Raw genomic sequence first — 23,546 nt, forward strand, 5'->3', positions numbered from 1 at the left:
CTCCTTTCCCCTTACTCCTCCTTTCCCCTTACTCCTCCTTTCCCCTTACTCCTCCTTTCCCCTTACTCCTCCTTTCCCCTTACTCCTCCTTTCCCTTCTAAAGGCTAAATGCATTTTCTGTCTAAATAATTGAAAGAATATTTTGATTTACCGTATTGAAGTTACATGGATCCCTTCTGAGGTACAGATAAGAACTTATGGCAGTTGTGTGCATCTCAGCTGGTGTTAAGAGTGGCTTTTAAGAGATTCAAATATTTATACAGCGTCGCCTTGCAATAAAACAAGAGGAGATTGATGATGATTTCAGCTATGCCCGAGAACTCAGAGAGAGGGAAAAAAGACTGAAAGCTTTAGAAGAGGAACTGGAAAAAAAGGCAAGGTAAATATAAGGCTCATGTGAGGATTCCTGGTAGTCTGTAAGCAAACTTATGGTTTGGGCACGGTCGGTACTTCAGAAATTTGGGAACCGCTGATTTGCTGCAACGCTGTAATTTGATTTTTGTTGTGATGAGAGTTTGAGGGAAAACTTTAAATAAAGCTTACAATTAAAAATGGAGACCACGGCTAAAATGGTCAAATGTATGTCAAAGCAGGACATACAAAAGCAGAGAAATTGCACTGATAATTAATTTTTTATATTATTCATGTTTCTTGTGTTAAATCTGAGCATGCTTATGAAAGATGAGTGACCTAATAGCATAGTTGCAGAAATACATATTGACAAAGAAGACAGTCTTGTTTTGTCCATTTGTTTCTATTCTGTGGCTTTTAGTTTAAAAACTGATTTCTCATTTCTGAGGTATCAAATGCTCTCATTCTCCAGAAGGTGAAATGAAAATGAGGTTTTATTTTTACCTTCATTTAGGCAAGAATTAATTGACCATTATAGCAAACTTTCTGATGATGCAGCCCGGAGGGAACAAAGAGCTTTATGGAAAATCCAGCGGCACAAATTGGAAACAGCCCGTCTCAAGTTCCTGTTGGAAGATCAAAAGCAAATTGAGGTAACCTCTAAAAGGATTTAAGGGAATGTTATCTAGAACATGTAGTATTTGGCTCATTAAAAGCTTTTGGTTCTGTCATTTTTACATTTAGGAAATGCTTGAAAAACTTCCAGATGGAAACTATAGGAGAAAATTAGATATTATTCCATACGAACAGTGCCCGCTGCCTTTGGATGCAAGCATGGTTGTGCAAGATGCACATTCACAGGTGGGTTTATTTTCTTGTACTAGCTCCCCGTAGCTGTTGCAAGTTCCCCTGCAGTGAATTGGCTCATTTCAGTTTGGGAAACAGAAGATTCACTGCAGCAGCACGGTGAGTAGCTAGCACAGGATTTGTAGGACATTGGAAGAACTGGAAGTTTAAAACCCTGTGCTATGGACTCATGTCATAATGAGTATCTTCATTATATGACTGGCCATACAGTGTCATAATTACTCTCCTTTAGGTGTCATCTGTGAGTTTTCTGCCTTCTAGTGAGAAACTTGGCAGAAAAGAACCTGAGCCTGGCCTAGAGCACCTTGCTTCCACAGACCAAGCGTTGCCTGTGGCGCGGCCAGCAGCACATGAGGCTGATGAGCATCTTCATCCTCAAGCAGCAGGGTCTGGATTCTGCTCCCAGCCTGCAGAGCAGGCAGGCAGCCCTCTGCACGGGGCTAGTTCCTTGCCTGAAACTGAGGTGAATATAGAAGACTTTTTATCGCAACCACAAGATGAACAACCTGTTGCCGTTAGTGTAGAAGGCTCTCTGCTGGACGAAGCATTTCAGAACATTAACTCTGATCTTTCTGAGCCCTCTCAAGGGGGTAGACATCAGCCTCTCCCAAGAGGCCCACTTGAAGCAGAGGGTGATGCAGCATCGTGTCTGCCACACGAGTATGATTTTAGTACCGTCCTCAGACCGTCTGCCGCTTGGCAGGGACACGGTAGAGCTGCAGAGAACGTGCTTGATGCAGACTACAAAAGGCCTCAGTGGAACATTCATGGCCATGCATCCGACTCCAGCCTCAGGGTGGGAGAATACGTGCCTCCCGAGTCCGGGGAATGCGCACGCTCCCACGGGAGAACCAGCAGCAGCGCTTGCGACATCCCGCCCCACCGGCCCCGCTGGAACGTGCACGGGCACGTTTCCCAAGCCCATATTAAAATCGGGGAATATGCTTCGGAGGTAGAGCCCCCGCGGCCCAGGGGGAATATTCACGGACACGCCTCAGAAGGCAACATCAAGGTGGGCGAGTACGTGTCGAACGCGGCGCCTGCGAGGCCTCGCTGGAACGTCCATGGCCACGCGTCCGATGCCAACATCAAGATCGGTGAGAACGTGTCCGAGGTCGTCTCGGCGCGGCCCCGCTGGAATATCCACGGGCACGCGTCCCAGTCCCACATCAGGATCGGAGAGCTCGTGGCGGATACGGAGCCCCTGAGACCTCGCTGGAGCCCCTTTGGCCACGCGTCGCAGTCGAGCATTGAAATAGGGCAGTGGGCCCCGTGTGCGGAGAGCGACCCCATTCCGCACCGTAGAGCCCTTTCTGGTCCCTCATCCAGCTCCACGGTCCAGGCTCTTCTCTGCAGTGAAGAATTAGCTCCTGCGGAGGGAAGTAGAAAGAAAGTGGAAGCATCACAAGCTGGGAAAAAGGCCTTACCCCAGTCCCCGGCACCTGACAGCGTTCCAGTCCTTCCTGGCGCCGGCACCGAAGGTGACAATAAGGAAGACGTAACAGAAGGGAAGCAAGAAGGTAGAATAAAACTAATTCACTCATCATTTAAGATCACATGAAAGAAATTGTTAATATTTACGTTCAAAATGTGTGCTTAATTCCTTCTGTGTGCTTTTAGACACTAATAGAAAACAGAGACAAGAATTTCAGTTCAGTCTCGTTTCCTACCCTAGCATAGCATTAAAAAAAAAAAATTGATTTGAGCCTTTGCCAAAGCAGAGCCTAATGTGACCTTGAGTTAGAGCACTTTCTGAACATTCTCTTCTAAATAATCTAATGTTAACAGTGTTAATATGGTGAAGAGGACAAGCACAAAATTGTCTGCGATGGACTGTGGAGAAGCAGCATCATTGGGGTGGTTATTTTGCTGACACTCTGCATTCTGTAGAGAAATTTTGGAGACCCTTGGGGCAGATCTGTAGTATGAACTAAATATTGCAGTTCTAAGTATTCACTGTCTGTAATTTACTTGCAGTTACTGTGGTTGCAGATGGAGTCAACAAGGACTCTTCCCCAGATTCTTCACAGAGCTTGCAGGTAAGAAACACCATAGTTGTGGTAAAGATTCCCCTTTGCTTCAAAAGATGAGGCAGTCTGGTAGCTAAGGTAGTGATTTCTCTCTTAATTTATGAATTGCTCTAACTCCATCTTGGGGTTTTTTTTCTGAAAAAATGCAGGCAAGTAGGCTGTATTATTTTCAATGGGAACAGCTACTCAGTTACACTGAGAGTGAATAATTGAAGCTAAGAGCTGTCATAAGGCTCTGTGGTCCTTTTTTTTTCTTTTTATTTTAGATAGAAGAACCTGAAAAAACAATTCCACAAGACACAGCGCCTCCAGCAGCTTTGGTTTCTGAAGCTACTGCTGCCAAGGGGAAGAAGGAAGAAGAGGGAGAGGATACATGGAGGAAAGAACAAGCTTATTTAAAAGCCTTATCGGACCAATACTGTATTGAAAAATACCAAGATAGTTATGATTTGATGTGTGAGTAGAACTCTTGGAATAGGAATCAATGGGAAAATGTGGTGAACCTGAGCAACAACACTGAACACAGGAAGAAATCCCTAAATTATCAGTGAATCACCAATATTATAAAACTGTAGCAATCAAATAATCCCTTTCTAGGCATAAAGATATGAAATACATTTTGACACATTATAATTTTTTACTCCAGAGAGGTTTGGAGATACTTGTAGAAATGGGTTATCAAATGGCTTAAACACAATAACTTACAATGTTTCAATACTTCTAAATTCAGCAGAACTGCCCGTGTCCCATCTCTTGCACCACGTGATCCCCCGCTCCTACACTTTTCCCGTGGATCCTACGGTACAGTCGGCGACGGATGAGACGGCTGTTCAGCTGAGTGAGCTGCTCTCTCTGCCCGTGCTCATGAAACGCTCCATTACTGCTCCCCTTGTGTCCCAGTGAGTATTACCTGGAAATGCTCATTATTTAGCAGTTTGCTTCTTGCTGTTAGTTCTTTTCTGCGCCAAGAATGGTGCACTGATCTGTTCCCTTACGTTTTCTCTCTGCTTCCAGAAGTGGGGCAGTGGATGCTCCCCTACTAATTGAGAAGCTCAGATTTACATTATGAGCAATAACATAAACTTTTATACGTGAATTAAAAATGTGAAGGTCTATTTGAAATGTAAGGACTCGGAGACAAGCCTTTTCTCTTAAGACTCGTGGATTTTGCAGCAATTTGGGGTTGTCACCATCAGCCTCCTTGTTCTTTTAAAAGAAAATGTGTTATTTATATTTATGCTGGTTTATATCTGGTTTCATCTGGGAAGTCTGGTGATGAGAAGTAAAATAGCAGATGGAAGGTTGGCTGCGAGGGAGTGCGAGGAAGGAGATAGGAGAGAAAATCTTTTGATGATGTGAAAACTAGTGAGTGTAGAAATGTCAGTCGGGACATATTTTGTGATCCTGTGGGAAATCTAGTTTTTTTAAGGCAGTTTTGGAGTTAAATAAAAGTTATTCTTTCTGTTGGAATAAATAGAATCAATAGGGGAGCTATATATGCATTGGACCATTTTCCTGGTGTTTGTAATGGTAAATTAGAATACCTAAATATCAGAATACACAAATACTAGACTACATAAAAGCTCAGCTCCTGTCATGAAAACCATTATTCCCAGATGTGTTGAAATGCTTTCTGCTTCAGAATCTTCTTTCTTGTAGATTGGGGGTTTCTTTTTGCTGAGTATGCTGTAATTCAAATACAGTGCACTGCAGAAAGATCTGATTCATTTTTAAACAGCTAAATGAGCTGTCTTGTGTGCAGGTGCCAATATTCAGAAAGCAAAAGAGCAGATAAAGGAGGCTGAGTTGTGTGCTGGCAGAATCAGACTATTCCTGGTATGCAAGTTGGTTTAAAGTTAGTTTGGGTACCTGCACTATGCTGCAAACTATAGTATAGACCTGCTCGTGGTATCTAGTGAAAGAGCTTTCTTGATTAAAAAACTGTTTCAGCCTTGGGAACTGCTCACTAATTAAAAAGTAAATCGTTACATGTTCACCATGATGAACTGATAGTATTTCACAGAGACAGAGAGTGGTTAAGGTTGGAAGGGAGCTCTAGAGATCATCTAGGCCAAGCTTTATCCTTTAGGTTGTTCTTAGCAGGGATTTAGAAGTTCTACCTAACCTGCCCCTAGAGGTGGCAGAGAGAAGGCTGTTGAAAAACATCTTGTCCCAGGTTCAGCAAAGTGACTGTGACATTTAGTGCAAGCTCAGATACTTCTGAAGTCTCAGATATAAGAGCAGGGGCTGGAGAGCTAATCAGGTGACGTAGTCACGGCTGAATTTTAACAGGAAGGAAAGAATGGCTTGCAAGAATCACGTGTGTCTCTGTGTGTTTATTCCCAGCGTGTCCCTTGTGAACAAAGCCATAGTTGATTACTACTTTGTGGAGCTGAACGTGGAGAAGCACTTTGAGGCGCTCAGACACTTTCTGCTGATGGAAGACGGGGAGTTTGCCCAGTCGCTCAGTGACCTCCTGTTTGAGAAGGTACCTGCTGGGCCTTCCGAACCCGCTGCCTGGTTCCTTGGCTGCCTTGGCTCCATCCCTCTGCCTTCGTTTGAATGGAGCTGGGGGAATGGTGTGAACTGGCATCCTGGCTTTATGCCGCGTCAGTAAATCCTGTAGTGAGGAACGCTGGTAAGGCTCTAAAGACCGGAGCAAAGGAATGTTTTGCTCAGAAGGGCTGCCTGTGCCCAAGGAATTCCTAAGGAAGGGCAGTATTTCCCACTGCCCACCCTGGAAACTGCTGCACAGGCTGGGAGCAAGAATGGTGGCAGGAAAGAATAGGTACCACTTGACCATCCCATCTTACCACCTTATTCACCTGCAGTCAGAAGTCAACACCATTGGATTAATACTGTGTAATTAGCTTCTTTTTTTGTTCCTTCCTTCTTTCATGAGGGCAGCTCGGATCAGGACAAACCCCAGGGGAACTGCTGAACCCCCTGGTCCTCAACTCCATCCTCAACAAGGCCTTGCAGTACAGCCTTCACGGGGACACCAAGCTGGCTTCCAATCTTTCCTTTGCGCTCAAGTACCTTCCAGAGGTGTTCAAGCCCAATGCCCCCGATGCTCTGAGCTGCTTAGAGCTCAGATACAAGGTAAGAGAGTGTGTAGAAAAGGAGGAGTCCTGCAGTTACGCTCTGATTCTTAGGTACTGTGGCAGAGAGAATGTGTTCTTAATAATGGAATACCTTTTAAGATGGAGTCCAAGAATTGTGTGGTTAAATTTATAGGATTTACTTATCTTGGAATTATTAAAATACACTGGCATAGTCATTTTTGTAATATGTCCATAAAATGCTTTTATGTGGAGTGTCCTAGAATGCTAACCTTTAGCAGGAGGATGTAGACTGTTCAGTGCAGTTATTTCTTGCAGGTTGACTGGCCTCTGAACATTGTCATTACCGAGAGCTGCATGAATAAGTACAACAAGATCTTCTCTTTCTTGCTCCAACTGAAGCACATGGTGTGGACCCTCAAGGACGTTTGGTTTCACCTGAAACGCACTGGTAAGGTTTGTAAGTGAGCTGGGGAGCACGCTGTTGAAAAGGCTTTTAGCATTTTGAGCATTGAGCATCCCCAGCCAGAGAATTGATAACAATGGCATTTAAAGCAGTCATGTGAAGCTGCAAAAGCCAAATTTGATTAAAGACAACTCTTCAGCATTTTAAACAGGTGTTTGTAATAGAAACCTCCATTCCCTTAAAAACTCTGATTGCAGACTGTCCTGTGGGTGCTGATTTCTCTCTTTATTTCCAGCTTTAGTGAATCGTGCCTCAAATTCAGTTCAGTTCCGGCAGCTCCAGCTTTATAAGCACGAAATGCAGCACTTTGTGAAGGTTATCCAGGGTTACATTGCTAACCAGATCCTTCACGTGACGTGGTGCGAGTTTGGAAACAAGCTGTCTTCTGTGGGCAACCTGGAAGAAATCCACAGGACGCACGCGGAGTACCTGAACAAGGCCATCTTCAGGTAGCTGCCACGCGTTTGCTGCAGCTGCGGGAGCCAGCGCTGCGGTGAAGTCAGGCTGGGCTCCCAGCCCTGGGGCCTCACCTCTTCGTGCAGAACTGGCTCCTGCCTCCTGCTCTGTGTGGCAAGGGAGGGAAGAAGGGAAGAGCAGCTGAAGCTGTTTGGTTTGTTCTTAAATAGTACAGGCTGAAAGGGTACTTGGGGGCACGTCTGGGCTTGGGGACAGTTCTGGGCTCCCCAGGACAAGAGGAATGTGGAGCTTCTAGAGAGGGTCCAGCAGAGAGCAACAAAGATGATGGAAGGGACTGGAGCATCTCTCATATGAGAGAGACTCAGCGAGCCGGGCCTGTTTAGCCTGGAGAAGAGAAGGCTGAGAGGGATCTTATCACTGTGTATAAATACCTGAAGGGTGAATAGGGAGGAAGGGGCCAAGCGCTTCTGAGTGGTGGCCGGTGACAGGACAAGGGGCAATGGGTACAAGTTGAAACCCAGGCAGTTCCATCTGCATGTGAGGAGGAACTGCTTTCCTGTGAGGGTGACAGAGCCCTGGCACAGGCTGCCCAGGGAGGTTGTGGAGTCTCCTTCTCTGGAGGTCTTCCCAACCTGCCTGGATGCCGCCCTGTGCTCAGGGTGTCCCTGCTGGAGCCAGCGGGGTTGGACTAGGTGATCTCCAGAGATCCCTTCCAACCTCAACCATTCTGTGAGACAGGGAGAGGAAGGCAGAGAGGTAACAACAGAAATGGTAAACAGAAGTGTGTCCTCTTGTGTACCTTTCTCTTCAATTTTAATGAAAATAACTTATCTAAAGCTGCTGTCTGGATACAAAGTGATGGCATGAAAGGAGATCTAAGTTTGAAGAAACTCAGAGCACGATGCGTTTCTAAATCTCCTCCCTTTTGCAAAGCAGAAATCACTCTAGCAGCCGCATGCAGCAGTGAAAACGCGGTCTCCTAGAACCAGTTTCTTTAGCACTTCTCTGTTAGACTGGGCACCTTCTGTGAAAGCCCCGTTGCGGTTGGCTGCAGTGTGAAGGGCTGTTTCTCCCCTTCTTCCAGCAGCCAGCGATTCCGCTTATTTTTTGAAGCTCTTTCCTCTGCTAGGGGCCTGCTGACCGAGAAGGCGGCTCCGGTGATGAACATCATTCACAGCATCTTCAGCCTCATCCTCAAGTTCCGCAGCCAGCTCATCTCGCAGGCGTGGAGCTTGGACGCGGGCACGCGGGCGGCCGTGCACCCCAACTTCGCGCTCATGCAGCAGTCCTACAACACCTTCAAGTACTACTCCCACTTCCTCTTCAAAGGTGAGAAACTTTCCTCTGCAAAGGTGAGAGGCGGCCCGAGCTGCGGCCCGAGGGGCGGCAGCGGTGACCCACTCGCCTGCCCTGTGTCCTCCACGGGCATTTCAGGAGCCAGGTATGCGTAGCCAGCGCCTTCCCGCTGCAGGAGGGGTCTGAAGTGAGAAACACTCCAAATAAATATCTGATAGTTAGCTAGATATGTGCTTACATTTTCATTTTCTGTGCAGTTGGCTTTTGGGACTCGTTACTGGCAGCAGTGAGAGTTAGATACAGCTTGTAAGCAATTTTTTATTTATCTGCATTACTTGAATATTGCTGTTCTTAGTAGCGTTGAACATGCTGACTCCCGTTTTGGGCTAAGGCTCTGAGTCTCCTAGACTCCATAAGCTCTGCTGGGAGAGCCCGTGCCGCAGGCAGGTGCTCTGCACCTGCACAGGTCCTTGGGCAAATCCCATGTGTCTTATAACATGAGCAAATGTCTTCTGGCTGCCAGGCCAGCCTGCAATATGAATAAGTGGTTGATCTGCTTGGCTCTTAGTAATAAATAAATGAATTAATTTATACTTGCCCTGAATGCGAAGGTGGTTCCTGTTTGGTTTTGTTTAGAAATTCCAGCCCCGAAGGGAGCTGCAGCTGTTTTCCATAGGTGAATTTTCTGCGATATTCTTCCAGTCAGCCTGTATTCCTCAGGAAATGAGCTGGCCTTCTTATTCTTTAAGGGTGCCCCAAAATGGTGTCCGAGGATCAGACCCAGATATTTCAGGATGAGTTAGAGTGGCTGCTTCCCAATTCGGCAGGAAGCCAGAACGCCTCGGCGGGCTGCCCGAGCTCCTACTACGAGATCTATGGGTGCTTCATGGACAGAGCTTAATAGACCGCTCCGTAAGGAACCCTGCCAAGCCACCTGGTCCTTTTCCCTCCTCCTGAGCACCACCAGGCCCCGTGTGCTCGTCCACGTGCCCTCGGCACCGCCACCGGCAGAGCCCCCTTCCACACTGGAGCCCCTGGCACCAGCGCCGGCACCTTCCCGCTGCGTCGGTCCCGCCTGCCGCCCTGCACCTCGTGCATGGGGCCTGCGCACAGGCCGCTCGCGGGGCACCTGGGAATTGCCCTGGACTGCCTCTGTCCCGGCGGGTTTCCCTCAGGAAAGCTGCAGAGGTGCCAGCCGCATCCCAGCGCGGCTCCCGCAGGAGCGCTGGCACCTGGCAGTCCCTTTGCAGTGCTTTGTATCGTCAGCAAGAGCCACCCAGCTGCTTCCCATACACAACAGGAAATGCTTTTCCTTCTGCCGTTTTCACACTTTTGCAGTAGGGTTTAAAAAATAATAGTTAAAATAGAGAGATTCTGTCAAGGAATGACTGGCTTGGGTCTATAAACCTTAAACTTGTTTATTTTCCTTTTCTTCTAGTGGTAACAAAACTCGTAAACAGAGGCTACCAGCCACACTTGGAGGACTTCCTGCTGCGGATCAACTTTAACAACTACTACAAGGATAACTGAGCTGCCGTTCAGCACGCGGCTGAGCGTGGGACAGCGGGGAGCAGCTCGGCCTCGCCGTATAGGATCCATAGGCGCTTCTGCAGCCATCACGCAGAGGCCTTTTTTGGGGGGAAACCCTCTGCTTCCAGCAGCTTGAGCCGCCTCACGTGCAGAGTGATGCCCCTGGAAGGCCCGGGCCCTGCAGGCTCCGCTGAGAACTGATGGCGTCGCTGCACCAAGGCAGGGGCCTGGTCGCCAGGGCCAGCGAGTGTAAAACTGTACATGTGTGAATGTGTAAATGTCTTATTTGCAGTGCTGTGAACTTCCTCCCTGTACATACGCACATGTGAAATAGAATTTATTATGTGACATGAATTCAATGCTGCTGTTGAAAGCTTTGGGGAGGGGAGTATGAGCTACAAGGGGTCGGCTGTGTCGCTAGGTATTTATTTTCAGATTGCCAGTGACTCGCAGTCGATGTGTGCTAGTGAAGTTTAAGGCTGGTAATCACAGTGAACGAATGTGATAAAACCAGCCCAGGAGGAGAGCTGTCCGTGCAGCTGCTAAGGGCCAAGTGTTTCTTTCCCCTCGGCCGCCTGCCCTGCAGGCCACACGCCTGCCACGCCGCAGCCTCCCACCGGGGGTCACCCCAGAGGAGTCACAGCTGCACCCAGGGCCGGCAGAAACCACCCAGCTCCAACAGCAGCTGCTCCTGGGGACAGCACGAAGTGCCCAGCTCCAAGGATAGCTGGGCCTGGGGACAGCACAAGCCCTGCAGCTGCACCCAGGGACAGCACAAACCCCTCAGCTGCAGCTGCGCCTGAGGGCAGCAGGAAGCGCCCGGCTTCAAGCGCTCTGTTAACTCACCTGCTGTACTGCAGGGATTGGGTTTGGGCTTGAAGAGCTTCCTCCCTCCCAGGGCTCTGTAGCAGGTCCAAAGTGATTCCTTACCTATAAACAAAGCCCAGGGCTTGCAGAAAAATCCCCCCCTTAGGCCCTCTTCTTATTCATGTAGTCAGTAAAGGCCACAGAAGCAAGTGGGAGGTTAGTTCATCGTGTGCAGCTTGAGGACAAGCTCAGCCCTCCACTTCACCTGGATAGTTTTGCTAGCCTGCTCTTCTCTGTATCATGTAGCTCTTGGAAATGCCACCTGCACAATAACCTGGCCACTGGCTTCTCAAAGTGCTGCAAGCAGCCGGAGCCCCGCGCTGCGAGCGGGCGGCCCAGCATTCACACAGACCTAACCAAGGCTGCTGAACGGCACAGCAAACACAGTGAAACACCCAGGAAACAAAAGGCAGGGACACGGACACTGAACTTGAGGGGTTTTTTTCTCCATGGAGGCTGCGAGGGCCCAGAGCCACCTGCTCACTTCATGTACAGCCCCTGAGTTCTGAGCAGGCTGTTTGATCAGTAACCAGTGATGTTTTTTGTTGTATCTGCTACAAATACAAGTTGTAAAATCAGGAGGTGATTTATGAGTCAAGCATTTGGAATGCCCTAAGTTCCAAGTCTTAGTCCTTTCCCTGTGACAATTGGAACCAAAGGCCCCATTTCTTGAGTCAAGCTAAACGCAGCCCAGCAGTCCTGAAGGGCTTGCAGTGACCTGGAGAGGCTCCAGGCACATGCACCGAGAGCCCCGTGGGGCTGCCGCTCCCGATCAGTGCCATCCTTCCCGCACACAAGTGCTGGAGCATCCAAAGCACTGCCCTGGATACGGCACCAGCAGCACTGACCAAAGGGGGGGGGAATTATTATTTTTTTTTTTTTTAAGACCTGACAACTACATCTCTGTGACACCAATGCCAAAACAAGCTCCTGTTGGAGTGTTATTCTCCAGCTCAGATTGGGAAACTCTCTGCAGACTTTTAAACGCTTTCTCGATGCAGAATAATTCCAATATCCATATGCAAAATAATTTGGCATTTAATTTGCCATCATCTACCTTGGCAAACCCCATGCTTTACTACTACTCTTTATATCATTTTAACAGAGATCTACTCCAGAGCCAAAAAAGGAGGTACTCCATATCAGACTTCACCTCCCGGCTATCACATAAAGCACTGCTTGTCAGGTCGTGCTGTGAGCAGAGAGTCCAGTAACAGCGGCCGCGCAGAGCGCTGCACCCTTCCGGCAGCCCCCGGGAACGGCCAGTCCCCGCTCCTCCACGCTCAGCAACACAACTGTGTGGTTTTTATTCATCTTTGCAGCTCAGACACAGCGCAGGGGACCACAGCTCTAATGGTTCAGCTAGAAGCACGTCTGAATTCTCTTGCCCCTTGCCCACTTATTTCCCTTCCTTGTCCCTCGCTTTATGTCCTTTGCACCCAGCACTGACTTTGTTTAAGCTGCCCCTAAACGATTTGGTTTCAGTGCCCTCATGGTTAGAGGCACCATGGCCTTGCGTGGGCTGTTTCAGCAGTCTGAAAACCCTTCAAAAATGGGTAGAGCCCCCCAAAAAGCAGCAGTATCACCCACCTCTGCTCACTTTGGGGTATTTCCTTTTCCGTTCTTCCCTTTGCCTCGGACAGGGGTTCACTCCTTCACAGTCTCCTTTCCTGTAAAGGCGCTGAAATGGCCCAGGAAGCACCATGTTGGGCACGGATGTTTATTACAGATGGATTATTCATGCAGACACACACAGAGGACCTTGATTGCTCTGTTTTTTTTTCTCCCCACAGTCCATATTTTGAGGAAGACTTAGAACAATTCAACCTGAGTTAACCCCAAAGCTTCATCTGAAGGTGGGGAGGAAGAGGAATTGAGAGGACGCTTTAGCTCACAGGGTAAGGCAGCAGCCTCTTTGGAAAGGGAAATCTTTGCATGAAACCAATCCTGTATATAAGAATACACAGGAAAATCAGCCAAGAAACCCAGCCTCAAGCCCTGGGTAGTTAATGGGGGTTGACGGAATCAACCAGCTCATGAACTGCAGCCATGGCCTCTTACTTAAGTCTTACTTAAGAGAGGTGACTCTTACTTAAGTATTTATACATGTGTATATTGTATGCATACATACTGAACCTGAATAAACTTTTCCACCAGGATTTCCAAGTATAAATAAATACTCTCCCTTAATTCTGCTCTCTTTGTGTATCACAAAGAACAAGATTTGACTGCTCCCCCTGCAAGCCCCAGCCTGCACCAATTCTCTAAAAATAACAATCAAATGTCATTCTGAAGGTTCACAAGAAATGAACGACGTAATTACATGAAACATAGCTTCAAATAAGCAACATTGAGCCTATTCCTCCATTAAAAGAGAATGAGAAGTCCCTGCACAGAAAGAAAAGCAGCAAATAAAACTGGAAAGTACTGTTAGGACATCAGACAAAAACAGATCAGATTCCTGACTTGCTCTTTTTGTCTTCATGTAAGAACAACTCCTCGGGATAGTTCAAGTTCTTTGTGCTTCAGCATAAAATATTGCTTTCTCCTCTAGGTGCAAAATGAACCCGGCAAGTCTGTCAGTGTCTAAGCATTTAGATCAATGGTGGGCATGGCCTGTCACTGGTCTGGTTAAGCTCATGATCCACCACTGCACCAGCTGTTGCACAAACACCCCAACGCAGGGCTGTTCTCTCCAGCTTCACAGCACTTTCACGGTTGCCTTGCTCAATGCTTCACTGCTGCAGAAGGATGACAGTCTTCAGCTTACAGCGAAGGACAGGACAAGGCAGTTAGGAAGATCACGTAACGCAGAGCTCTGCGGCCCACAGGGGAGGTTTGCTGCAGTAGGACGCTCTGCTTGTGGCCTCCTGAGCACAGGCCCCAGCAGTTGTGCCCTCCTCTGCTTCTTCCTCTGCCTCCCTGGCACTTTCTATTCCTTGGAAGGGATTCTCTAGAAGTTTCAATACATTTCTTACCTAGAGAGAAAACACAGCGTGGTTATGAGAATCTAGAAAGAAAAGGCAAACGACATAGAAAACCTTAAACCAAATAATGATAGAGTTTATTCTAATTAATACACGAACTCCAGAGGTAGAAAGGGCCAAACACGAAAGAAAAGAGCTGAAAGCTCTTTTCAGCAAACAAGCTGAAAAATATAAATTCAAACAGTTATTTTATAATGGCACTTATGTTCAAATAACTTCCAACTTCAATTATAAGTCTTAAATACAAATTCTCATGTTGCTTTGCTCAAAATACATTAATTTGTCTGCATTCTGCAGGCAGCAGTGAACTCTACAGTTAAAGCCATCACCATTACAAGTCACCATTTCTCATGAAGATGCAGACAAAATTAATCTCAGTCTGTTGGGTAAAATACCAGGAGTGAAGGTGTAAGAGAGGAGACAATATGGCTGGATGTCCTGTCCTGCAAAGATCAGCCCTCAGAAGCTGCTCAAGTTCAGGTTTTCAGCTTCCTCCTCTGCTCTGCAGTCACTGCACCCACAGCTACCTCAGCAACACCACAGACCTTCAGAGCAGCAGAGCCCCAGCTGCCTTCCTGCCCAGCAGGCCACACTGAATCTCACCCGTGTTTCAAGCTGGTTTTGCACAAGGACAAGTTTCCAGAAATGCCGCTAGAGAGCCACACAAACCTGCAAGGATGCAGGCAGCAGCCTCCTACCTCTGAGAAATCCCCGTTTTCAGCTGCTTCTATTGCATTCTGAGCGATATAGTTTCTCAAGATGTATTTTGGATTATTTGAATTCATAACTTTCACACGATCTGTATTCCAGACATCGGCACTGCCAGCGTTTTCTACTTCTTTCTGTAAACGGACTCTGAAAATAAGCAAATAAACACGTCATTTTGTTTGCTTCAAGAATCACATGTAAAAAGTGACCCATTTTCTGGGGATATTAAGAGCTCAAACTAAGGATCTCAATACAGTATTAAACAGCAAGACAGATACTTATCGTTCAGTAGATTAGTACCAGCCAAAGACTTTGGTTTCCATTCTTACACTCATATACTTCTCAAGAGAGAGGGTCCTTTCAATATGACAATTCCTTGTTCTTGAATAAGAGGCAGAACAAGTATTCTACTAGGAATGCTGATATACGGCCTCACCTGTATTTCTCCAGCCATTCTTTCCAATGTCTTTGATTCCTACTGACTATATCAGCTGCTGTGAGCTGCTGCAGCTTGGAGAACTGCTCAATACGCTCTAATTCTTTATTGATATTAGCTTTTGTTCCAATTAATGCAAAAAGCTGAGGGTTGGACTGAGCCAGCATCAGCATCATTGACAGCTGTCTGGAAAAAAAGAGGAAAAATAGCCTCATTAGATATATTAAATTCAAGCAGTCTGCTCATGCCTGTATTTTATGATCCTAAAGTAAACAATATATTCACAATAACCTATGATTTCAGTAAAGAGGTTAAATACCAGTACTTTATAATTTACAAAACAAATTTTTAATTAATTGTTGTCATCTTACTGTTTCCTTTCCTTCTGCAGTATGTTCAGTTTGCATTTCTGAGAGGCATCCTTTCACATTCTGAGCTACTAATTTGCTTTAGATGCATAATTCTCAAAACCACCCAGATACCTTGAAAAAACATCCCCAGCACTTTTATACAGCATTGATTATGTAGAATTTGAACTTACTTAGGTACCAAAACAATGTAGCACTTATTTCTTGGTTTCATACCTTTTCATAAATTGGGCAGTAATGCTGTGAAAAACTTTAAAATTAAAACTCTAAAATTCATCTTACTGATACTAAAAACTCAAAATGACATAAGGAAAAGACACTTAAGGCTATTTTTAACTTAAGCAACTTCAATCTAAATTACAGAACAGAAACTTGTTCTGTGGTAGTAAATTCCAGGCAAAAGCCAAGCTCTTTTATTGCATGTTTACCCTTTCACACAAGGCTGAGTCAAAGGCACTGTGCGGCAGCTTCATCATATTCTGAACATCACATTATATGAGGAAAAAAGAAGGCTTAATAACTGCATTATAGCAAAACATAAAAACACAATAAAACAAATACTGTAAGTTACAGAGTATTAGAATATTCTCTGCATCTTTATGTTTCTTTCTGCAGATGAAGGCATAAAGGAGAGAAGAGACATTATTCCCAACCTTGAAAACCAACATCACTAAAAAAAGTAAATATCCATAACCTTAATTTCTTCCCCTTTCTACTCAGGGCATCATTTATCTCCAGAATAATAAATGACTATAAGAAGCCACTTATGTGCAATATCAAACTTGTATAAACAAATTCCACACAAGAGCAGCCAGAACAAGTCCATCTTCTCAGTTATGTGCTCTGGCCAAACAGGAAAGTGTGATACCTGCAAACAGCAGCACTAAGCACAGAGTTCAGCAGGTTCAGTACATTCACAGAACATTTCCTAAACATAGAGAAGTAAAAAGCCCTACTCAGGATAACCCAAGCTGTGATTTTTTTTCCGCATCTGCAAAAGGGTTAGAAAGAAAAAAGAAACAGTCATCATATTCACTGTTTGCTTTTCACTGCTTTAAAAAAAAAAAAAATAAAAAAAAAATCAAACACCCAGCACCTATCTCCAGGCCCTCTACAAACTAGCTGCAGAAGCAGATTTGCTACTTTTCCACTCTTGCAGCAGCTGGGCTGGACAATTGGGCCCATCAAGAGAGCTGGATGGCACCAAGCAGTATCTGAGTACGGAGTGTATGTTTGAATTGAATTCAGCTCAGAATATTGGTGGCTGGAAGCAGTTATTAGCTAAATGTGCACTGGCAGAATGCATGCAAGACTTTGTTTAAATCTATCTCCCTATAAAATATTACTGCAGCACTTCACTATTTGGCACTTCCATTGGTTTGGTCAGCAAAGTGGGGAAAAAAAGGAAAAAAAAAATGCAAACTAAAGCAATTCAAACCATACCCAGCCTAGAGGTGATTTCTGAGAATCCTTCAGCCACAAAACACACAAACAAGTTTGCACTGCTGTGCATTAAGATGCATTTATTTAACAATGATATTTCCCAGATTTAAAATCAGTTAACTATTACTAAGTTCATTATAATACGATATGATAAAACTAAGAACACTGTCCAAAAGCAGAGAGATCTATTACATGATTACCTTGGATCCATTTGGGGTTTGAAAGCAACTTTGAGTTCCTCCAAGGAAGCACACTGACCCACTAGCTTCTCTAAGAAATCTTCTAGTCTGGAAGTATCAGAATCTACTGAGAATGAACTCAGCAAGAAGAAAATATTTGTGAAGTCTCCACCTGAAAAGTAAAATCCATGAGTAATGGAACTAACTAGCCAGTAGGAAAATAAATCCCACAAATTCCTTCCCAATAGCGGCCAGTCTAGACCGACAGACAAATGCAGCAAATTTCTGCCTGCCTCTTGCTCGGCAAGAGTGTAGATGTGACAGAGGGAGGGCCCTGCATCAAGGCACCAACTGCCCCGCAGTTCACAAGCACTTCAGTATCTTTCAGTCTTTCGCTCTTCTTTCAGATGACGATGTAGTCAGTCAAGGCTCCTTTCTCATAAAGTCATGATAAAAACTACATTTTGGTGGGATACTGTCATATTTACCAAGCTATGATTTGCTGTATTCCTCACCCACCTGTGAGATGCATAGTTTCAAGAAGTTCAGACACCAGCTTCTTATCATCTTCTAATTCCAGCTGAATCAATCCTAGCTTCTTCCTCATCTTCTGCAAATAGTGTTTCTCAAATTCTGCATCATACTCCTCTTCCAAGATGAGCTCACTGATTTCCAGAGGCAGCTCTGGAACTAAAGCTTCCGCGAGCTTTCCTAGATTCCACTTGCAAATTTCTGGCTGCTTGTTGTAAGCATAGCGTCCTGTATTATCAGAGCCATTGCAAATGTGTTCAGGGTCATATCTACAAATAAAGAAATAGTTAGTACTGGCGCCCACATAGCTAGAAGAATCTAAGCAAGGCTCTTCAGGAGACCAGAAGAGCTAAAAAGAGCCAAAAAGAGCCAATAACTTCTTATTGGACTCCTCCCAAAGCTGCCTAATCAAGTATTTTCCTGCCCTCTTAAATGCAGAGAAACCCCCCATGCTAGAAACAAAGCCTAACAGCAGAGACCTGCAATACAGAGGTACATGGAAAGGCTGAACAGAAGAATAGAGGGCAATCAGGACTACCTTAATCTACCATAAATAGAGTTCCTAAATCCATTAGAGAATTAAAAATATTCAAGCAATACTGAACAGTGTCAAGATTGGTGTACACAGCAAATACACACGCATATTTCAGCTTTGCCACACTGACCTGTCCATAAATCCAAAGGGGCCATAGTCAATTGTAAGTCCAACTATGCTCATGTTGTCTGTGTTCAGCACTCCGTGGCAAAAGCCAACGCACTGCCACTCTGCAACCAGTCTTGCAGTCCGTTTGGTTATCTAGGAGAGAATTTTCCTCATTTTTAAAACAAAACTTACAAACATTCTTATATTTCCAACAATCTGCTATTTTGAACTGATCTTTCTACAATTCTGGTAGAAGCAGATTCCGGCTTGTGTGCCACGTGCCTTAAAAATAGCAGCCTAAAAGCTGTCTCCCTCTCTCTTCCTTTTATTAACTGCCCAGCTCCTGTAGCTCCCATTTTGCTCCCTCTTCATGTCTACATTTAACTTAAAAGCCTTACTTCTCATAGGAGTCTTGCGCTAGCTACTTTAAGCTGGTTTCCTACATGCTGCTTTCCAGGGTGAAAGGCAAATGCCAGGAGGCATCCAAGTAGCTGTGTGTGAACAGGACTGACAATTAGCAAGCAGTAAACCATTAAGAGGCACACTCTGTGCTATCCAAGGTGCAAAAACAGGGAAAAAAAATGAAGGGAAAACATGTGTGCCCAGCAGACTGAAAGCACAGGTGTGTGATCTCAAGGCTGCACAGCTAATTAGAGACAGCTTTGCATCTCACACCAGCTTTTATTCTTTTTAACTGCATTTTTCTTCTGCTGAAAATATTATAGCCATGTGCAGGATAAAATGTCCTCTATACAAACAAAAACCGTGCTTTTTTAAATGTAAGAAACAACTACAAAATACTTGAAGAGATAAGTGTGTTTATCTAGTAGACAGTGCTGTCAAGTCCCTACTCTCTGGCCCATTTCTTCTGCAGTACAGAAAGATAAAAGCATGTGAGAGTAGAGCTGCCAGCATTTGCCTGCGATCAGCAAAAAACAGAAGTGCTAGAAAAAATTGAGACAGCTACAGAGGAGAGCAAACATGAGATATACAAAGCTGGCTATGACAGGAAGCCAGGAAAGCCCTGGACTGGAAAAGCACAGCAAGGGAGAGGAGACAGTGAGCAGGGGGCACAGGGAAGGGCAGGGATAGGTTGGAAGCAACAGGGATAGGAAAGGAAGGCAAAAGCAGCAAGACTTTTGCAAGGACTGGAGTGGGACAAGAGAGGAGCTGAGGTTAAATCATCTTTGTCACCCACTGCTGCAGAGCCCTTTGAGTCCCATCGTTGCTCTGCCATAGTCTACGTCCTAGGAACCATGCCACCAGCTACAGGGCAGCACAGGCCCACAGCAGGTGACAATGTATGATCATCATCACTGCGAGCACAAGTCTGCTCAGTGAAATTGGACCTTCAGCACCACAGGTGAGCCCTGCAACAGCTGTCTGCTAAAGAACCAAAGCAACCGCACATATTTGGGGTTAAATTTTCACTTTCAAAAAGCAATTTATTTCCTTTTTGCTACTTATTTTCTTGCTCACTCAGACAAAGGAATATTTAGGGAAATTCAGTATCAAGAATAGCAACGCATTATCTAACTGCAAGATGGGAAAGGATGTTCAAGAGAAAGTTGGGATACCAAATAATTCAGGTATATTTTACTTCAGAGGTAAATAGAGCAATTTAATATTTACAAGCATTATGTTTAAAAGTTCAGTTTACATGAATTATGATTCTCTAGAAATAGTTAAGTTCTGAGTTTATATGGTAACTGATTTCTTAAAGTACCATTTTTGATCTTGTTTTCATCTAGCCTTACCTCTGAGTCATTATGGAATCACCTAACACTACCCGATTCCTAGGGCATATTTGTCTCTTCTCATCTTACATTCCCAACATTGGTTGGGAAGTTTTGTTACTTCCTCAGAACTGCAATGTTTAAAGGCAGTCAGTCAATCTCAAATCTTAGGTTAACTTTCACTTGGAAAGTAAGAGACAAGAATTGACTAAACATTCTCAATGTTTTGCCTTACAGACGATAAGGTAACTCATTATCTAACAGTCAGGGCCAGAATTTCCCTCACACTCTGAAATACTGTGAGCAAACTGAGGGAACAGCCGTGGGAAGCTGTCCAAGGGCTGGAAAAACAACTTACTATTAAAGAAGCAAGAACTGCTTTCTTCAGTTTCATCAAGGAGCATTTCCATAGAGTGCTTTGTGTGAAGAGAATAATTCAAATAATCAAAAGACTCCAGATATTAATTGACTCTAGTCACCTGTGCTCACAGATGAGGTTCTTCAAGTCTACAGCTACAAATTTATGAAAGAAATTTATCTTACCTACCTCTTTAAAGAAGGCAGCATTTCTCTGAATGCTGTTGTCAGAATAAGCTTCCTGGATTTCCGGGTAGAAAGTGCCGATCACATAATCGAGCATTTGTATTCGAATATCATTCCGGTCAACACTAGGACCTTTGCGCCCTGTATACTCATCTGTCGGCTTAAAAATTTCAAAAGATCCAAACCTGTTTCAAAATAATAAACATGTTTTAATGTTATTTGATGCTATTAGCTTTTTTAATTTTACAGTTTTTTTTTTAAATATACAGTAAAAACATTAAGCATTATTGCAACAATGTAAGGGTCTCTTGAGTGTAATACTCAAGAAAGTATCTGGACTTCTATACTACTGTATCTTTAGAGCAGCTTTAAAACTAATGATAAAGCTACAACTAAGTAACCAACATTTCTGCCTTTAAAAACTTTTGCAGTTACATGCAGAAGCATAAAAAAAAACTCTAATAACATCTAAAACATCTATATATCTATATCTATACAGCAATATCTATACATCTACATCTATAGAACATGTACTTTGTATATGCCACGACACTCAGTGTTTATTTCCCTGTAGGCAAAAACAGGGCTCACCTCATCCTTTGGAAAGAAAGAACTGATTTCTATGGTTTAATAAAGAATTTCTAAGATTCCAGAACACAAAACATACAGGTGACACTGTTATGGAAATAAACACATACATAGACACACACACACACATATATATATGTGGGTGTATGTATAAGCAGGCAGACACATGTTTCAAAAGCTGTAGTGCTTGGTTTTCACATGAAAAAAGATTAAGTAGCCTTTCTACCTTAAAAAAGTCGAAGCTATTCTCAAGACAACTGTACACCTTTCGTTTTTTGGATTTCCATCATAAAATATGTCACGAACAACTTTCGAGTCAGACGTCACGCATGTTCCAGCTCTCGTTGTCGGTATTCCCAGGTGAAACATCGCCTCACTGCACAGGAATTCTCGGATACTTGACCGCAGCACTTTCCGACCATCAGCTTGTCTGTAACAGAGACCATTGATAGACTTGACTTTTAGGGTGCAAAGGAAGGAGTTCCCATTTCCAAAACAGTGGTGGAGAAGGAAAAAATATTAATAGCAAAATGGAAATGAGACATGATGTCCACCATCGTAAAACAAGTTGGTGGTTAACCTGAGAACAACAGAAGTTGGAAGATCCAGCTTTCAGAGTTCAGATTAGATGGACAGGACACTAGTGCAATGACAACTGAAGTCCAGTTAGTGATATCCCTACTGGACTTCAGTCCAGTACTAACTGAAGTCCAGTTAGTGATATCCCTCATTTCACATAAAGAACCCAGTAGGTTCCTTAAAGGAACCAGTAGGTTCCTTAAAACACAAACTTTTAAACAGGGCAGAGGACACTACTAAAGTAACTTGGATAAAAATTTTTACTTCGTTTTAAAAATGAGTGTTTTTTCAATACTTACTCAATACATTGCAGAATTTAAAGTAATACTACAGCTGTCCATAAGCAGGTTTTCCTGCAAAAGTAAAGCTGCAAACACCACCACCAAAACTTTCTAAATTCAGGTTTTCTTTATTAATAAAATGGCTGCTATTATGTCTTTTGAAAAAAAAAAAAAAAAAAAAAAAGAAGTCTTTGGATCTTCCCAGATAAGCAAGCTAGAAATGAAACATTAACTACGGACATAACTGTCTGGTAAAGATATTCAGCTAGTTTATTTAATACAGGTTCCTCGGGAAGCAACGGCTGCTCGTGACAGTTAACAGGCAATGAGGGCGGTTCAGAGACCTCTGGGCCGCGGGGGCGGGTCAGGGTCCCCGGGGCGGTAACGGCCGCGCGGGGCAGTTAACAGCCGCGCGGGGCATTTAACGGCCGCGCGGGGCGGGTCAGGGTCCCCGGGGCAGTTAACGGCCGCGCCGGGGCGGGTCAGGGTCCCCGGGGCAGTTAACGGCCGCGCTGGGGCGGGTCAGGGTCCCCGGGGCGGTAACGGCCGCGCGGGGCATTTAACGGCCGCGCGGGGCAGGTTAGGGTCCCCGGGGCAGTTAACGGCCGCGCGGGGGCAGTTCAGGATCCCCGGGGCAGTAAGGGCCGCGCGGGACAGTTAACGGCCGCGCGGGGCGGGTCAGGGTCCCCGGCGCGGTAACGGCCGCGCGGGGCAGTTAACGGCCGCGCGGGGCGTTAACGGCCGCAGGGCCCTCGGGGCCGCGCTCCTTACCGGGAGAAGGGCGTGAGGCCGGCGCCCTTGAGCTGCAGCTCCCAGCGCTCGCCGTCTGGGCCCAGCACCTCGCCCAGGTACATGGCGGCGCCGTCGCCCAGCTGGCCCGCGAAGCTGCCGAACTGGTGGCCGCAGTAGCAGTGCGCGGCGGGCTCGGAGCCCGGCAGCAGCCGGTTGCCGCTGAAGTAGAGCGCGGCCTCGGCCTCGCGCGCCGGCCGCTCGCCGGGCGCCGCCGCCTCCAGCCCCAGCAGCGCCAGGGCCGGCGGCGACCAGGCCACGAGGCGCGGGTTGAGCAGCGGGCTGGGCCGCGCGCGGCAGAAGCAGGCGCCGGGCACGGGCCGCGGCGCCGGCTCCTCGCTCGGGTCCACGGGCAGCGAGCGCAGCGCCAGGTTGTCGAAGCGCAGCGAGCCCAGCCAGCCGCTGTCCCCCGCCGCGGCTCGGGCCGCAGGAGCCGCCGCCGGCTGCATGGCGGAGCGCAGCGAGCCCGGCAAGAAGCGGCGCCCGGCGCGTAGCGCCGCGGCCATTCGCCCCCCCGCTGCCACGGGGCGGGCCGAGGGCGGCGCCGGCGGGACGCGGCTCCGGAGCGTCTGCGAGCGGCGCCTCGTCGCGGACACCTCCCGCCGGGGAGCGCGGAGCGGAGCGAGTCCGCGATGTCTTGGCTGAGCAGGGGGGCCAAGGCGAAGGAGAAGGAGGAGGCCGAGAGCCCGCTGAGCCAGGAGGAGAGAGGGCTGCTCGTGCAGGCCATGCTGGAGCACGGCGGCGACCCGTGGGACTGCAAGGTGATCGGGCAGGAGCCCACGCTGAAAGCGGCCGAGCGGCTCTGGGTAAATTACATCTCCATGTACCACCCCAAGGGTGAGAAGAAGT

General features: G+C 46.2%; 2 protein-coding genes across 2 annotated transcripts in view; one reads left to right on the plus strand and one right to left on the minus strand.

The window, feature by feature from the left end:
• Positions 1 to 10,326, plus strand: part of TUBGCP6 (tubulin gamma complex associated protein 6) — a 21,287-nt gene extending 10,961 nt beyond the window's left edge. The window contains exons 13-25 of the mRNA XM_026053814.1: positions 264 to 379; positions 866 to 1,004; positions 1,096 to 1,212; positions 1,451 to 2,738; positions 3,196 to 3,257; positions 3,515 to 3,704; positions 3,979 to 4,147; positions 5,595 to 5,736; positions 6,156 to 6,350; positions 6,629 to 6,761; positions 7,012 to 7,225; positions 8,323 to 8,522; positions 9,928 to 10,326. Coding sequence (XP_025909599.1) covers positions 264 to 379; positions 866 to 1,004; positions 1,096 to 1,212; positions 1,451 to 2,738; positions 3,196 to 3,257; positions 3,515 to 3,704; positions 3,979 to 4,147; positions 5,595 to 5,736; positions 6,156 to 6,350; positions 6,629 to 6,761; positions 7,012 to 7,225; positions 8,323 to 8,522; positions 9,928 to 10,019 — 3,057 coding nt within the window. The 3' untranslated portion in view covers positions 10,020 to 10,326. The remainder of the gene's footprint in view (positions 1 to 263; positions 380 to 865; positions 1,005 to 1,095; positions 1,213 to 1,450; positions 2,739 to 3,195; positions 3,258 to 3,514; positions 3,705 to 3,978; positions 4,148 to 5,594; positions 5,737 to 6,155; positions 6,351 to 6,628; positions 6,762 to 7,011; positions 7,226 to 8,322; positions 8,523 to 9,927) is intronic.
• Positions 10,327 to 12,900: 2,574 nt separating this feature from the next.
• Positions 12,901 to 23,203, minus strand: SELENOO (selenoprotein O). Its single transcript, XM_026053819.1, has 9 exons — positions 22,680 to 23,203; positions 21,275 to 21,478; positions 20,465 to 20,645; positions 18,204 to 18,334; positions 17,527 to 17,807; positions 17,029 to 17,179; positions 15,018 to 15,203; positions 14,572 to 14,728; positions 12,901 to 13,864 (listed from the first exon to the last, which is right to left on the minus strand). Exons 1-9 carry the CDS (start codon positions 23,201 to 23,203, stop codon positions 13,679 to 13,681), a joined length of 2,001 nt encoding a protein of 666 aa, XP_025909604.1. The 3' UTR covers positions 12,901 to 13,678.
• Positions 23,204 to 23,546: the final 343 nt, after the last annotated feature.

The sequence above is a fragment of the Nothoprocta perdicaria genome, unplaced genomic scaffold, assembly GCF_003342845.1.
Source record: "Nothoprocta perdicaria isolate Ctin4 unplaced genomic scaffold, notPer1 scaffold_119, whole genome shotgun sequence".
NCBI lineage: Eukaryota > Metazoa > Chordata > Aves > Tinamiformes > Tinamidae > Nothoprocta > Nothoprocta perdicaria.